Source organism: Tupaia chinensis, unplaced genomic scaffold (assembly GCF_000334495.1).
Source record: "Tupaia chinensis unplaced genomic scaffold, TupChi_1.0 Scaffold000605_1, whole genome shotgun sequence".
NCBI lineage: Eukaryota > Metazoa > Chordata > Mammalia > Scandentia > Tupaiidae > Tupaia > Tupaia belangeri.
In genome coordinates, this window is record NW_006160123.1 from 3,241,021 (window position 1) to 3,256,129 (window position 15,109).

The 15,109-nt window shown below is 54.6% G+C and overlaps 1 protein-coding gene and 1 long non-coding RNA gene across 5 annotated transcripts in view; one reads left to right on the forward strand and one right to left on the reverse strand.

Annotated features, from left to right (window-relative positions):
* The window catches only part of LOC102492212 (uncharacterized), a 9,542-nt gene extending 3,500 nt beyond the window's left edge, over positions 1 to 6,042 (reverse strand). For 2 of the 4 annotated variants that reach the window (XR_003551085.1, XR_003551086.1), the window contains exons 1-4: positions 4,882 to 4,976; positions 2,045 to 2,194; positions 1,705 to 1,781; positions 995 to 1,513 (exon numbers count right to left, since the gene is read on the reverse strand). This is a non-coding gene — a long non-coding RNA (uncharacterized LOC102492212). Of the gene's footprint in view, positions 1 to 994; positions 1,514 to 1,704; positions 1,782 to 2,044; positions 2,195 to 4,881; positions 4,977 to 5,205; positions 5,325 to 5,905 lie in introns of those variants that run through there. The other 2 variants (XR_336013.3, XR_003551087.1) reach the window with 2 other exon arrangements.
* Positions 12 to 5,907, forward strand: CCDC9B (coiled-coil domain containing 9B). The gene is given in 12 exon segments (XM_006158699.2): positions 12 to 157; positions 159 to 185; positions 986 to 1,099; positions 1,393 to 1,500; positions 2,057 to 2,212; positions 2,292 to 2,417; positions 2,993 to 3,192; positions 3,483 to 3,541; positions 4,070 to 4,123; positions 4,215 to 4,305; positions 4,827 to 4,869; positions 4,955 to 5,907. Coding segments are annotated over 12 exon segments (1,641 nt in total). The 5' UTR covers positions 12 to 40; the 3' UTR covers positions 5,501 to 5,907.
* Positions 6,043 to 15,109: the final 9,067 nt, after the last annotated feature.

Sequence of the window (15,109 nt, forward strand, 5' to 3'; positions counted from 1 at the left end):
GCCTGGCTGGGAGCCCAGAGCAGTCTTTTGTAATCACAACATGATCTGGTGTGCTGAGCGGCGAGGCCGGCAGGGAGAGGCCGGCAGAGGCCCGGCTCCGGTGGCTCCTGCTTCCCTCTTGCTCTGGCTCCCCTGGGGCTGCTCTGGAATTTTCTCCGGTGCCCGCTGTTGCCATGCATTCGGCTGTGAGTGACACCTTGCCTTTGGTGGGGGGCTGGTTGGGGCTGGGGGGTTGTTGGGGTATCAGGCAGCCACACTCCCAGGGAAACAGGGGACAGCTGGGCCTGGGAGGAAGAGGGCTGTGACTAGGCAGGTGGAGGGCCAGGCAAGGGGCGGTGGCCACAGCAGAGACCCTGCAGGAGACTAGGAGGGACCCAAGATCTTAACACAGTTCACCCAGCAGCTCCGGCTGGGGCCGCCAATAGAGCTGGCTGTCTCCTGGCCCGGTTGCCAGCAGCTCACAGCCTGGAGAGGCTGGGCCTGTCTTCTCACAGGCTGGGTACCGACCTCGGAGCTGGGTCCAGAGCCTGAGAGCCCAGAACGGAGCCGGGGCCTCTCTTTCTTCTGGGGCTCTGGATCTGGGAGCCAAACAGCTCCTCCCTCGACCTCCAGAATCCCCTGGCAGCTTCCCAGTCACGGCAGGTTCTGCTGCCAGAGCCATTTATAACTCCCATTCCCATTCCGGGCTCTGCTCAGCACTGGGGCTCCCGGGGGAGCTGGGGGAGGGGCAGCCCATGCTGGGAGCTGTGGTCCTGGGATTAGGCCCCTCCTGAACCCCAGGAGACAGAGACCGGCAGGCAGGCCTAGCTGGCATGGGACCTTCGAGCCATCTCCCTGAGTAACCCCCTTCCTTCCAATGGGACCTCAACCGGGGGCCTGGGGTCTGTCCCTGGAGTGGGAAGAATAAGGATGGATGGGCGAATGTGAAAGGAACTGGTAAGAGGTGGGCCCAGCAGGCTGGAGCTTGATCTCCCTGCCCTTGCAGGAGCCTCACCGAGCCGAGTCCTCGATGAGCAGGCAGGAGGAGAAGGATGCAGAACTGGACCGGAGGATAGTGGCCCTGCGCAGGAAGAACGAAGCCTTACTGCGCAGGTACCAGGTGAGTGGCTGGGTGGAGGCTGGGAGCACCAACTTGACGGCCACTCTTTGGCTGATCCACAGAGATCTGCATGGTAGTTTCTCCCTGTGGGCTCAGGACCCTGTCTCTGGGCCTAGGGCCAGGACTGGGGTGGAGCATGGTCCCTCTCAGAGGCCAGGGTCTCGGGGACTTGTGATGTGGTGCCTCTGCCCCCTGGTGTCCCACTGGTGTCTCTCTGTGTAGGCCTGTCACCATCTGTGTCTCTGTGCGTCCAGGGGGCCCATCGCCTGTGCTGACTCCGGGCCCTCCCACAGGAGATCCAGGAAGACCGTCGGCAGGCGGAGCAGGGGGACATGGCTGTGACCACACCAGAGCTTCTCCGACCTGATGGTCTCACTGTCACCATCAGCCAGATCCCGGGTGTAAGCCTCCTCCCTGGAAGATAGGGCAGGGTGACAAGGAGGCGGAGGCCTAGCCATGTCAGGGAAGACAGCTCCCCTGCTCCTCTCTCCTCCCCCTTACCGTTCTGGGGTGTCCCTACCAGCTCCCAGCCCATGAAACCCAGGCTCCTCTGTCCCCTCTTCAAAGGGTCACAGTTGGAAGGCCACCCAGTAGAAGCCTCATACCTTATTCTGGCTGCATAGCTCCGCACCTGTGCTTCAAAGTCCTCTGCTCCTGACCCCAGGCTCCAGGCCCGAACACCCTACAGGAAGCAGGCGACAGAGAAGTTGAGCCGAATACCAGGATCAGAGTCTGAGGGACAAAGCCCCATTGTCCGAGTGCTCTGGGTTTCTCAGCTCCGAGATGACAGGCCACTATGGCATCTTGGGTCCCCGGGTGGCCCTGGGCCCTGGATAACTTCATGTCCTTGGCATGTGAACCCCCTGGGAGTCAGCCTCTCTGTAGGCATTCCAGAGAGGGCAGGGCTCGGACCTGGGCCTGGGGGGCACCCAGAGGACTGAGCACCTTATTCTGCAGGAGAAGCGGGTGGTCAGCAGGCACTGGGCAAGGAGCACCTTCGGACCCGGAGCTGCCAGAGAGATGCTTGAGGATGAGGTCACGGAGGACTGTGTGGGTACTTTCTGCCTGGGCGAGCGGGTGGAGCTGGCGGTGACCCTGGAAAATAAAGCCAAGGTGAGCAGGGAGGGCGGGGATGTCCCGGCAGGCGCCTCTTCTCTGTCTCTGCCATGCTGCCCAACTTCATCGTCCCTAGGCCAAACGGACCGTAAGTGAAAAGCCCACTAAAGCAAGGAACCCGGGGGCAGAGGGGCCACCTGGAGGGGGTTTGGGCCGGAGCGCCCCCAGACGAACAGCCGTCAGCTCGGATTCTGCACGGAAGGTACATCTTCAAGAGAGGATGGGGATAGGGATGTGGGGGTCGTCATTCGGAGGCGGCATAGAAGCTCGTGTGGGGCCATGGCCTAGGCAGCCCCTGTGGGAATGCCAGCCCTCTCCTTCCTTCCCCTGGCCAGTCTCTGCGGCGGGTGGGTTTTTCAGTGAGAGACTGACCCAGCTCCCTGCCTGATGGGTGCTGCTGGGGGCAAGAGGGTAAGAAGGGGCTAGGAGGGTGCAGGGACTGGCCCTGTGCCAGGCGTGGCCTCTAGATGGCAGCAGCCCCCAGTCCTTGTCCTTGCTTACAGCCTGGGTGCTCCTCCCACCCTGGGCCTGTCTCCCTATGGATAGGTGCTATTGTTACCGCCACCTTACAGACGAGAAAGTGGTGCTGCAAGGTTTGGCTATTTGCCCCAAACACAGCTAGCAAGTGGAGGGACCCGTACCCACAGAGAACAGCCTAATGTTCAGGCAGGGACATGGGACTCGAGAGAGGAAGTAGGGCCGGAGGCTCTCCAGCTCCCCACCCCGAGGCTCTCTCTCTGCTACGACCCCATGGTGCTGAGTGTCTTCCCCTTACAGAGTGTGCGGGAGCCCCGAAGTCCTGGTGTGGTCCCAGGCCCAGCTCCCCGATGGCCAGCGGGAGAGTCCCCCGAGGTGGGCTGGGACTATGTCCAGTGGAAGCAGGAGCGGGAGCAGATCGACCTGGCCCGCCTCACCCGGCACAGAGATGCACAGGGTGACTGGCGCCGCCCATGGGACCTGGACAAGGCCAAGCCCACGTGGGTGGCAGGGCCGGGTGGCTGGGTTGACGTGCTCGTGGGGCTGGGGCAGGGCTAACTGCGACACTGCCTAGCGGGCAGGCAGACCTTCCCTGGGATGGGGGCCCTCTAGCCAGGCCCTGGGCTCAGCGCTCTGTGTGGGCCCTGGGTCCCCCATCTTTCTTAGACCCACCATCTCCCTGCTGTCCTCAGTTCTCATGCTGGGGTTGAGGGAGGTGGTATCGGTATGGGACCTGCTGAAACCTCTGTCTCTGCCACCAGCAACCCGACTCCCTCCTCTGTCTACACAGGCTACAGGACTACAGCAAGCCGAGGGAAGAGGGCCCAGCCAGGGCAGGTGGCAGAAAGGGTGAGCCAGCATCCCCCTCGTCCTTCCCCCCCTCGACTTGTCCACCCCTTGGTGTCCTCTTTTCTCTGTCTCTCAGTCTTCTCCTAGTTTTCCGAGCAGAAAGCAAGCATTGGAAAGCGTTTTCCTTCTTCCCCTGCACTGTGGAGGAGGACACTGAGCCCTCGCCTGCAGTCCTCAGAGCCCACACGTTTGCTAGGGCTCTGACCCCGAAGGGCCTGGGAGAGGCCCAGTGAAGGCTGCCCCGGGGTCTTTGCAAGGTGCTGGTCCTTAATGGGTGAGAACCCTGATGATCTACACCAGAGACAGCTCTGTGGCTTTCCAGTCCCCTCAGTTCACATACGGGTCAGTCACCTAGGCAAACCAAGCACAGGGGCTGACTCTCCTGACCCCCTGGCCAGGGCTCTCCGGGGAGGCAGACAATCCACTACTGAGCTGAAGACCGACAGCTCCTGGTGCTGGAAGAACCAGTGTTCCTGCTTTGGTCCTTTGTCACCCCACCTTTGCTTATTTAGTGCTTTTGTGGCTTAGGTCCCAGGAGCCACCGGAAGCTGCAGCCCCCACCACTGCCCCCTGATGGGAAAGGTGAGCTGGGGGAGGACAGCAGGCAAGGTCCCATCGGCTGGGGGGGGGGGGGGGCGCCGCGGCGACCCTCTTCTCTCCCTCACTCTTGCAGGTCTGGGTGGGCATCCTGGCAGACCCTTGGTGGCACCGGCCACAGGCAGCAAAGCCCGTGGCAAGGAGAGACTGACTGGCAGGGCCCGAAGGTAACAAGTGGCAGGGGACAAATCCAGGTGTCCCAGATTTCCTGGGCCACCACAGGTCCAGGTGCCTGCTCTGTTGGGGAACCGGCCTCCTGGCCCAGTGCTGCCTGGCAGGAGGTTAATGAGATGCCGGGAGAGGCTGTCCGCAGAGGCAGTGGCAGCGGCAGCAGCAAGAGGCTGGTGCCCAGGGAGGCGAGGTAATTACAGCAGTCCTCTTCCCCAGGGGGTGAGTGCGCCTTTCCCAGGCAGCACAGGCAGGGACATGCCTGGAGTCCCCACAGAACTCGCATGCTGCAGGCCTGGCCATAAACAGCAGCTGGGGATCTGGGATGGGGGGGGACTTCAGTGGAAGTGGTTGGATTTGAGGAACAAGGTCAGTTGGGAGTGAAGCAATCCTGGAGCCTCGCCTGGCTCTGTGCTGTGAGACCCACGGGCTTTAGCTTCTTCCTGGGGCTACGGAGGGGTGATGCGGCGTGGGGTGGAGTGGGTGCAGGGCACCACTGTGTCACGTGCTGTTTCTGCAGGTGGGATGTCAAGGAAGACAAGGAGGAGCCCGAGCAACAGGAGGTGGGTACTTACTTGGACAGAGGATGAGCGGGCGCGGGGCTTGATCCCTGAACTCACCAAGCTGGCTGGGCTGCTCTCGTTTCAGGGAAGCCAGCCCAGAAGGAGTCCTGGTGTGGAGGAACATGTGCGGAAGCAGAGTGGGACAGAGCCCGGCAGATCTGGAAATACCCCGGCAACCAGCCCAGCTCCAACATCCCCAGAGGGGCCAGAGGGGCCAGAGGGGGAGTCAGAAACTTTGAAAGCCATTTTGGCCCCTAGCCCTCCACAGAAGACTGACCTAGCTCCCCTTGACCTCTCACTAGGAGGGGCTAGGAGTGCTGGGCCTGAGGAGAGTACCTGTGTGCTCAGTCCAAGGCCGGAAGTTCAGGAGAGCCCTGAGTCCTGGCCCGATGGTTCTGAGCAACCTCTAGGATGGAACGACCACCAGGCTGAGCTGAGAGTCCAGACTTGCTCTGAGCCACAGAGAGAAGCAGAGGCCTTAGAGCCCAGAGAGGACAGGCCTGGCAAGGCCGGGGCCCAGCAGGGGCTGGCACCAAGAAGCAGGCCCCCTAGAGGAACCAGCCAAAGGGCGAGAGGCACAGGAGGTGTGAGGAGCAGGACAGGGGGTCCTGGCCCTGCAGGAAGATGCTGAGCAAAGTCCCTGGGAGCTGGGCAGCGGGATGGGGAAGGAGGAAAAGACTCGGAGTCTTCTGTGTGATGGGTGTCTGGTAGCCGACGCCTCGTGCCAGTCTGGCTGGGCAGAGTAGAAACTCTTGGCAGGGTGACCACGTGAGGGCAAGCTGCCTTCCTCCCTGGGGTCATGTGGGTTTTCACGTGCAGCACAGTTTCTGTGCAGGGACCTTGTGTGCCCTGCCCTGGGCCTACTGTCGCCCAGGCCACAGCATTCTCCACTGTGGCAAGCGAGCAAGGTTTGGTAGCGCCCAGCAGCTGGCTCTTCCTGTTCCCTATTGGTCTGCAGGGCCGGATCTCCCACTTGGGTCTAGGCAGCTTCAAAGCTAGCGTGACCAGCCAGGCCTGGGCCCTCCCCCTTGCCTACCTTGCACCAGGGGAATTTCAGTAGCCACCTGCCAACCTCCTGCCCCTCCTGAAGAGAAGGCTGAGGCCCAGGGATGGGGGCGGCCACACAGCTGGCAGGGCCCGGGGCTGAACAGAGGAGGAGAGCTCAGGTCTTCTCTGAAAAGGAGGGTCCCTGGAAAGACTTCCCCCTCTCTGAAGTGGGGTGGGGTGGGGAGGGGACCGCTTCCTCTTTCCACAGCAGCGCAGGAGCACTGGCTACCAGGCGCTCCTCCCCCACTCCCAGGTCAGACGTCACTGCACCCTGAAGGGAGGCCAGGGCCTGGCCCTGCAGCCCGGGGTCATTTCCTGCCCTCTCCTACTTCCTCTCCCCAGCCCCTCCCTGCACCAGGGCTGTGCAAAAGCAAGGATTCAGACAGGCTCTCAAGAGACGCTAAGAACGACATCAGGACTTGTCTTTCCTCCTTAATCTCCATTCCTGCCCCCCTCCCCGAGGCCCACGGCTGGTAAATTATCCAGACTCTGCACAAGCTGTAGCTTCCTCTCAATTCAACAAACATTTCCTGAGCACCCACTACCAGTAATCCAGCCGGTGGGCGACGGCGACTTGCCAGCAGGAGGGAGAGGAGCTCAGCCAGCACTTCCAGCGGGGCTGCTCTTGGCTGGCAGGCTGGGAGGGTGGTGGCAGGAGTCCAGAGGCAACCATCCACCTCTGCTCGCCAGAGGCAAGTGTCACCACCTCTCCACCCCCCCACCCCCTACCTGTCTTTGGCTCCCAAGCCCTTGCCTGGATCTCACCACCTGGCCCTTCCTGCTCCTCTCTCCTGAGGATCAGGGGGCTCACGTGCCCCTCTGAGGCCCTAGGGAGAGTCCAGACCACCCTCAGGATTTCTCCCCTGTCCAACTGAGGCCTAAACTGTGGGGTCTAGCTCGACCATCCTCCGGGCACTCAGCGCCCACACCTCTGTACTCAGGAAGCTGAGGAGAGGGATATCCTCACAGATCAGACTGTAGGAGCTATAACGTACTCTGGCACTCCCATGTGAGGAGGCCTAGAGGGGGCCTGAGAGTCTGCATTTCTAGCAGGCTCCAGGAGATGCCTGTGCTGCTGGGCCCTGGGCTACACGCCGAGTCCTAGGGATTTGGACTCAAATATACGGAGGGCTAGGGCAAAGACGGACTCTGGATTCTTAGGGCAGGTTTCTAGCTATGCAGGGGACTGGGGGAGAGCTACCCCTGTCAGGTGGTAGGGGGCTTTTTTTATTTTTTTTTTTTGAGAGAGGTTTTTGGTATAGGGCACATGTACTTGCCAGAAAGACAGAGAGAGACAGAGAAATAAAAAGAGAGAAATCACCTCCGAGGGGGGATGGCCAGGCTGCAATCCTTTCTCCTTTATTCTCCTCTCGGGATCTTGGGCATGCACATACACATGCCTGTATTTCCCCATGGCATGAGTCTAAGCCACCAGGTCCAGGACTTGAACCATGTCAACTATGTGGGAGTCCAGCAATATAACCATTACGCTATCTGCTGGTCCTGCAGGGGGTTTTCTGGCCTCAGAATTGGGTGGGAAGCTGAGGCTCCTGGGGAAGATGCTTTCAAGGGCAGGGAGTGGGTGGTGTGGACTTTCTGTGGTGAGCAGTGAGAAAGCTGGTCAGGAATGGGACGGGGTGCAGGGGTGGAGGAGGCTGGTGTGGGGCTGAGCAGAGCAATTGCAGAGGGGCTCGGAAACATTCCTATGCTCGTGAGATGCCTTGCCAGGGTGGAGACGCCAAGCTCAAGCTTTCCTCCGGACCTGGTCACAAGTGTGTGGCTTTGAGTGCATGGGCCCTACAACCTGTGACTCCTGACGGGGCTGAGGTGGAGCAGCTGTGAGTGCAGCGCTGAATTTAGATGTTTCCCCAAATGACTGTGATCAAGACTTTGAATTCTGAGACGCACAATCTGCTCCCAACTCCCCAGCGCTGCCAACTGTACCAATGCGCCTTCTCTGGAGGGTAGATGCCACAGCATGTTTGACCGTGGGGTAGGGTAGAGATCAGGCTGACTCTGGACTAGCCCTCACAACAGGACCTAGGCACGAAGGAAAGCTGGGCAGAAGGGCTATGCAGAGGGACAGGGCTTCTCTCTGTGGGGCAACATCTAGGACGTCAGGAGGATGGGTGTCACAGGAGTCACTGGGGTTGGCATGGACATCGTCATTGCAGGTTTACAGTGCGGGCGAGTAACACTGAGCTTTTCTCAGAAAAGGAGAGTTCTTTGAGATAAGGGAAGTGACAGCTGTGGAGGCCATCCACTATCCATCCAGACATGGCCACCCCTGCCGCTCTAGGAGGGAAGCCCAGTAAGACTCCCTCCACAGATCCGGTGGCACGGAAAGCCTGGAGGGTCTCCCGGCTCCTGTGTGTAAATGCCTGTCTGGGAGCCTTCGTCTTGGAAGCTCTTCTCTCTGACTGACAGACAAGACTACTCTTCAAAGGTGGACGATTCCATTCCACAGGGCCACTGGGATCCCAGCACAGGCCGGAGGAACCGAGAAAGGAAGACACACTGAAGTGAGCCGCTGGTAGGGAGATGATAGTTGTGCCCAAGACTTCGAGACAAAGAGGGCAGAAGAGGCAGGTCCAGGCCCATCTCACCTCGGCCGAAAGAAAACGCAGGAGACCAGATTGCAAGAGTCATGTGTCTAGACGGCAGGCCGCACAGGACAGTGGACCAAGCACAGGCCTTGGAACCCAACAGACTGAACCTGAACCAGGTCTCTCCCCTGGCAGTGGGTGACCTTGGTCAATTTTAACCTGGAAAGCCTCAGTCCCCTTTTCTGCAGTTATCCCTACTGTGAAGAGTTATGGTGATAATTAAAGATAAGAGTATGCAAAATAGACCTGGCACGCAGTAGACACTAGTAACAGTAACCTGGCGCATAGAAGGCCAGTTGGTGTTCCCGGAATAAATGAAGTAGCTATTTGGAGTGAGCGCTGTCTACTTCGCTTTCTTTCTCCTTTACCTTCTCTTCTAGGCTCATCTTCACTAGGAGTTGAGACACTCCCAAGGAAATAAATAATGGTTTGTAAAGTTACCCAGCCCTGGAAGCGCAGTCAGCCTCTTTTAACCTCCCTGGGTGGTCTAGAGGAGTTAAAGACCTCAGAAGTGAAGCGATCTTTTTTATTTTTTTATAGGGTACAGAGACACGAGAGAGGGAAAGCGAAAAATCACCCCTGGGGGGATAGCCATGCTGCAATCCCTTCTCCTCCATTCTCCTTGGGACTTTGGACACACACATGTGCCCAGCGTGACTCCCAAGCCACTGAGACTTAAACTTTCATCGGCCATGTGAGCTGTCCAACACCGTAACCACTATGCAACCTGCTGCATTCTCACGAACTCACAAGCCTTTTTTTATTTCTGTATTACCTCCCCAAACAAATCCCATTGTGAAATTTATTCCACACCTCCCAGAGTTAAGGAGAAAGGTGGGAGTTAAGGCGCTGGACCCCAGATGTTTGATGGCAATTTGAGTCCCAGACCCGGAAGCTTGAAACTCATTCCTGGTGCATGGTGCATGCTTAAAATCTGAAGAGAGGGACCAGCAGGTGGCATAGTGGCTAAGGCGCTGGACACTCCCACATGGCCGTCCACGGTTTGAGTTCCGGACATGGTGGCTTGCTTTCTCACTTTCTCTCTCTCTCTGTTTCTCTCTGGTCAAATCAAAATAAATGAATAAATAAATAAAATTAAATAAATAATTTTTAAAATATCCGAAGAGAAGCATGGAGAAGGGATTGCAGCATGGCCATCCCTGCAGGGGGGGTGGTGGGGTGATTTCTCACTTTCTCTTTCTCTGTCTCTGTGTCTCCTATGATCGCATGCGCCCTACGGCAAAAGAAAATTATTAAAGAAAAAAAAAAAAGGAGCAACCCGACTTTATTTTTCACAGTCAAAAGATAAGTGGTTGGGGAAAGCAGAGGGCCCCAGCTATCTGACAGGGCACACATTTGGAAGGTTTGACCACAGTCAACTCTAGCCCTAACTCTGGCTGTAGAGACCGGAATAACAGGAAGAGACAGCACTAGCCCCAAAAAAGAACAAAGGAAATGGCAAAAATCCCCATATGCCCATATCTTTTTATTTGGGGGACTAAATAGGGAAAGGTCAAGGAAATAGGAGAAACTGAAGACACAATTTCTTCTGTCTCTTGAGTCATTTATCAGTGTCCACAGACCCCACGAACATCTCATCCTGAGCAAGGTCACTGGAGTTTACAAGAAAGGGCTGACTCAGGGTGACCACAGCCTAGAGGAAGGGCAGAACTCAGGGTGGGGAAGGGGAGTGAGAGGAGGCAGAAGTGCAGACGGGGCTGCTGCCTCTCAGCAAGTCTGCTGGGCCTGCGTCACAGCCTCTCATTAAGCATCCACTTGACGCAGGGAAGTGAAATAGCACAGGCCTGGCACCAGCAAGAACAAATGTGGCACCCACTGCTCCTTTTAAGGACTGGCCCGAGAAGCAGCAGGCCCCCGGGCAGGAGGTGAGGCAAACACATCAGTACCTTTGTAGGAGGAGGAAGGGGGACTCCTTCAGGCCTGTCTGCCTCCTTAACAAGCAATCCAGGGCAAGTTCTCCTGCAACTGTCAGAAATAATGGATGTTTTCAGCTCCTTTCCCTTTTCTTACACACTCTGGGACACAGTATTTCCTTTTCCTCCAGCAGGGCAGTTGGTTTCAACCAAGAAAAAGGGTCAAAAGTCACCTTGATAGCCATTTGTTTAAACAGAAATGCCCTTAGCTACAGAATCAGAGAAAAGGGGTGGGCCAGTGGTTCTCACTTTCGTGTGCGTCAGAACCACCTGGAAGTCTGGCTGCAATGGAACGTGAGGCCCACTTTCTGGATCACTCATGCAGTCGTTCTGGGATGGGACCTAAGGGATCTTGTTCTATAGTTCTAACAAATGCCCAGGTGACTTGCAGTCGTGCCCACCAGAGCTATCCTTCGTTAAACTGCTCTGTTGTCTTAACTTCAGTAATCAATAAGTAAGCAATAGCTTATTAGTTAAATAGCAATGAGATGGGACCAGCAGATGGTGTAATGGTTATGGCACTGGACTCCCACATAGTAAACCGTGGTTCAAGTCCCAGACCCGGAGGCTCAAACTTATGCTGGGTGCATGTGTGTACATGCCCAAAATCCTGAGAGGAGAATGGAAGAGAAGGGATTGCCGCATGGCCATTCCCCCATGGTGGGTGATTTGTTTTCTGTCTCTTGTCTCTCTCTATCTCTCTGGCAAGTATACACATCCTATAGCAAAAGTCACTCTCAAAAAGAAAAAAAAGGAAAAAGAAAAAGAAAGAAAAGAAAACAGGGCAGTTTGACAGGAGACTCTGTGGGCATTTTCTAAACAGCATCAGCTGTCGGTCTGAACACTGGTATAATGTTTACTACTCATCCCTTCACAATTCTTTCCATGCATCAGTTTTTCCCAAAGGGGCAGACATTCCCTTGAAAATATACTTCATAGTTGTAGCTGTATTCCCAAGATCTCAAAGCCCTTTCAAATCTACTACCTCTGTTTGCTCTCATGAATTCCTATTTGGTTGGCAGAAAAGAGAGAGGACTGGGCCTCGGACAATGCTATTGCCGTCTCCTGATTTCCTATCTTCCAGTTCAGGGTCCCTTCCAGAACATACTGCCTCCCCACCCTGGTTAGCATGTGCTGGGAGCTGCCTACAGCTCAGATTAGCTGCTGAGACAGGACACTGTCCAGGCTTCCTGGAGGGACAGGGAGGCCTCCAGGATACAAGTTCCTCAGCTAACGACTGAACACTGAGGTAGGAGAGGAAGGCATATTTGAAAGCATAGTTCGATATTCAACACAACTGCCTTTTTCAAGCAAGTTGGTTTGAGGACTTTCGAGGCTTACATGGCAAATAGTTCTTGGTTTATAGACAATATTTCTAGGGCTATTACCTAGAACCTTATTGCTATTGAACAGATAAGCTATTGCAAAACAGATTGCTGAAGTCAAGACAAAGGGCTGTTTAACAAAGGAAGACTTCTGTGTGCATGACTTTAAATTCCTTGAGGATAAGAACTATGGGGTAATTTTCTGGTCCCTTACAACAGCGTAACAAACGTTTATAGAATTCGATGGGGCATAGGGAAGCCAGAGTGGCCAGAGTGTGCTCACTGGCCATGGGGCTCACATGTAGGCCCTCCTCTAGGAAGCCCTGAGCTTTTCTGCACCTAGGATGATCTGGGTGTGTGGTGAAGAGAAATCTGTTTGTTTAATTTGCTGCTGGAGGGGACGCAAAGCACAACACAGGCTTTCTGGTGGCAGAAAACCACAGGGTATGTCGGCAAGTGCAACAGGTGTGAAAAAAAACCTTTGACAAGCATTTTCACCGCTCAACCTTAGCCCATGACTGGGCCGGGGAGACAATGAATGGGCCGCATATCTGATGCTGTGTCTGTTAAGCAGCACATGAAATACAGCCGTGAACTGCCGGCACCTCGAACAAATGGAAGGCCAAACCTGAGTCTCTCAACTTCAATAGAAACCAAGGCCAGAAAGGTCCATGCAACTACAACTTAGGGTTCTCTGGAACAATTCACTCCCTTGAACCAGATTATGGGCAGGTCCACAAATGGATTATGACACAGACACCACAATGACACTAGGGCCAATTCCATCCAACAGTGATCAACCAGGCAGTCAACCACTGTGAGCACCTACTGCCGTGCCAGGCTCTGAGTTAGCATTGGTCACAAGGCGCAAAGACACCTCAGGTCCACCCTCCACTGAGGGAGAATGATGACAGCAACAAAGGATGGCAGTGGTCCTTTTGGTACTGAATTGCAATCCCAGAAATACCTCCATTCTCTGTGGACCAGAAATGAAGGACAATTATTACCCTTTTTAAATAGCTGTGGTAGCCCTAAAGCTCTGGACCTGATGTTTCAATTCTCCTAAAAGAACCTTGTAGGAACAAGTAGATGCTCAACATTCAGCATTTCAAAATAGGATATCAACACTCAACCAGAGAACACACTTAGATTCCCCAGTGAAAACTGAAAACCAAGATAGAAGCTCCTCAAACTGTGGTCTCAGACCATGTGGAAATCCACAGTTGGTAGGAAGAGAAATATTCCTTATCTCTAAAACTTTACAGAAACACTTCTCAACAATTCAGCAGCAATGGAGGAAAGAAGATTCCCTCATCCATTCAATCTAAAGGGCTCCCTCTCCTCCCACTCTCTAGAACCTCACTTTGTTTTTTTTTCTTTCTTTTTTTGGGAGAGGTTTGTGCTATAGGATGCATGCACTCACCAGAAAGACAGAGACAGAAAGTGAGAAATCACCCCCCAGGGGGGATGGCCACGCTGCAATCCCTTCTCCATTCTCCTCTCGGATCTTGGGCACACACTCGCCCAGTGTGAGTTTAAGCCACCAGGTCCAGGACTCAAACCACGATCGACTACATGGGAGCCCAGCGACACAGCCATTATGCCAACTGCTGGTCCCCAGAAGCTCACTTTCAAAGAATCTATCTCTTCCTCCAAAATCAGGCTGTCAGGGAATAAGTGCACAGTGTAACTTCCAATATAGGCAAACCTAGAAATAGTCTGGTGGTCCATGGGCAAAGCAGTTGAAGGGAAGTCATTTCTCTGCAGACTTTTCTTTCCTGGCTTAAACCCCAATGGACAATCTGGCAGCTGATTGACGCCCTTGAAAATAAAGCTGTTCTGACCACTGCTCTTCAGGCAACCAGGCCCCACTCTAACCGGCCAGCAGGCTCCTGCTGTATGTGCCCAACGTGTGAAGCCATGAGCAGCTGCACCAGCCACATGTCACTGTCTGCAGAAAGGAGGGGCTGACTGAAAGAGCCTCAGAAACTCTTTCACTCCCCTCTGCTCTGCCTTACCAAGCCCTCTCACAGAAAGCCATTGTGTAGGCTCAAGAGGGAAATAAAAGAAGGCGGCCTTTTTCCATGCCTCCCGCAGACTACAAGGTGATGTTAAAGCACAGTAGCTACCCCCCAACAGCTCTAGTGAAGTGCAGGCCCCAGGGGGCCCCACCGACACTGGCTTTTCACTCGGATTTGTACTGGGCAGCATTGTCTAAGAATAAGCTGAGCTCAATTGCTTACCATGTATTTTGCAGCATAACTAATCCCTTATATTTGTGCTTTTCACCCACATGTCTTTTCTGCTTGCTTTAAGGGGAGAAAAGCCTCACCTCTGAAGCAACCCACACCTCTCAGCCCTTTGACTCTCGCCTGCTCCACGGTAAACAAAGCTCTGACCAAGCCTTACAAGTGTACCGCCTTGTCCTTCCTTCCCAAGGGGCCAGTGCTTTAAAGGTGAGAACGGTGATGCTATTAGGCAGCTCATCCTCAACTCAGCGGTTACCCAGCTGAGTGTTTGGGATAAATCTTCATATTCATGTTTACTGGTCCCTTAGCTGGGCCAGCTAGCATCTGCTCAGAGTCCGGTAAAGCAGAACTTTTTTTTCAGTCTTTTTAAGGTTGGCAAAAGGTGGCTGGGCTGGATTTATCACTGCTTTTCCAACCTCGTGATCGCTTCCTGACAGATGGATTCCACCACCCTGCGCTAATCTATTCAGTCGAGCTAGCAGGCACTGAGAACAGCAGGGCAATTGCTTTTTTGTCCTAAAGCGCTCATCTACCACATCTCGGACCGGTTACTCTTCCAACCCCAACCTCTTCCCCACGAAGTACAGTAAGAGAAATGATCAACTTACACTGGCGTAGGTAGAGTTCTTAGAATGTATTTTTTGTTCACCTGAAAAATAAAACTTTTAAAAAATATACAGGACTTTTTGAGTACAGGTATATCTTAAATGGCTGAGTTATAAATAATGTCTCTGGTCATGCTCACAGCGAGGGCTGGAGCAAAGGTCCCAATTCCAGTGAAGGCTTTCGAGGGTCCGGAGGCTAGCAGTTAGACCTACTAGTTGTCTCTCCAGACTGATCCATCCTCCAGTGGATTTAAACAGTCCAGACAGCAGGGGTCAGGAAGGGAACAAGGGATTATACTCCCAGATGTTCGCCTCTGAGTTCAAAGGATTCTTGGAATAAGAGATCAATTTACAAATTATTAAAATATAGGACTAAAAATCCACACAGTAAATATAAATTATAGGCTATTATTGAAGTTATAAAGTGGCATTGTATGTTTCTTCCCCCAGTTTCCCACCAAAAATTTAAAAAGG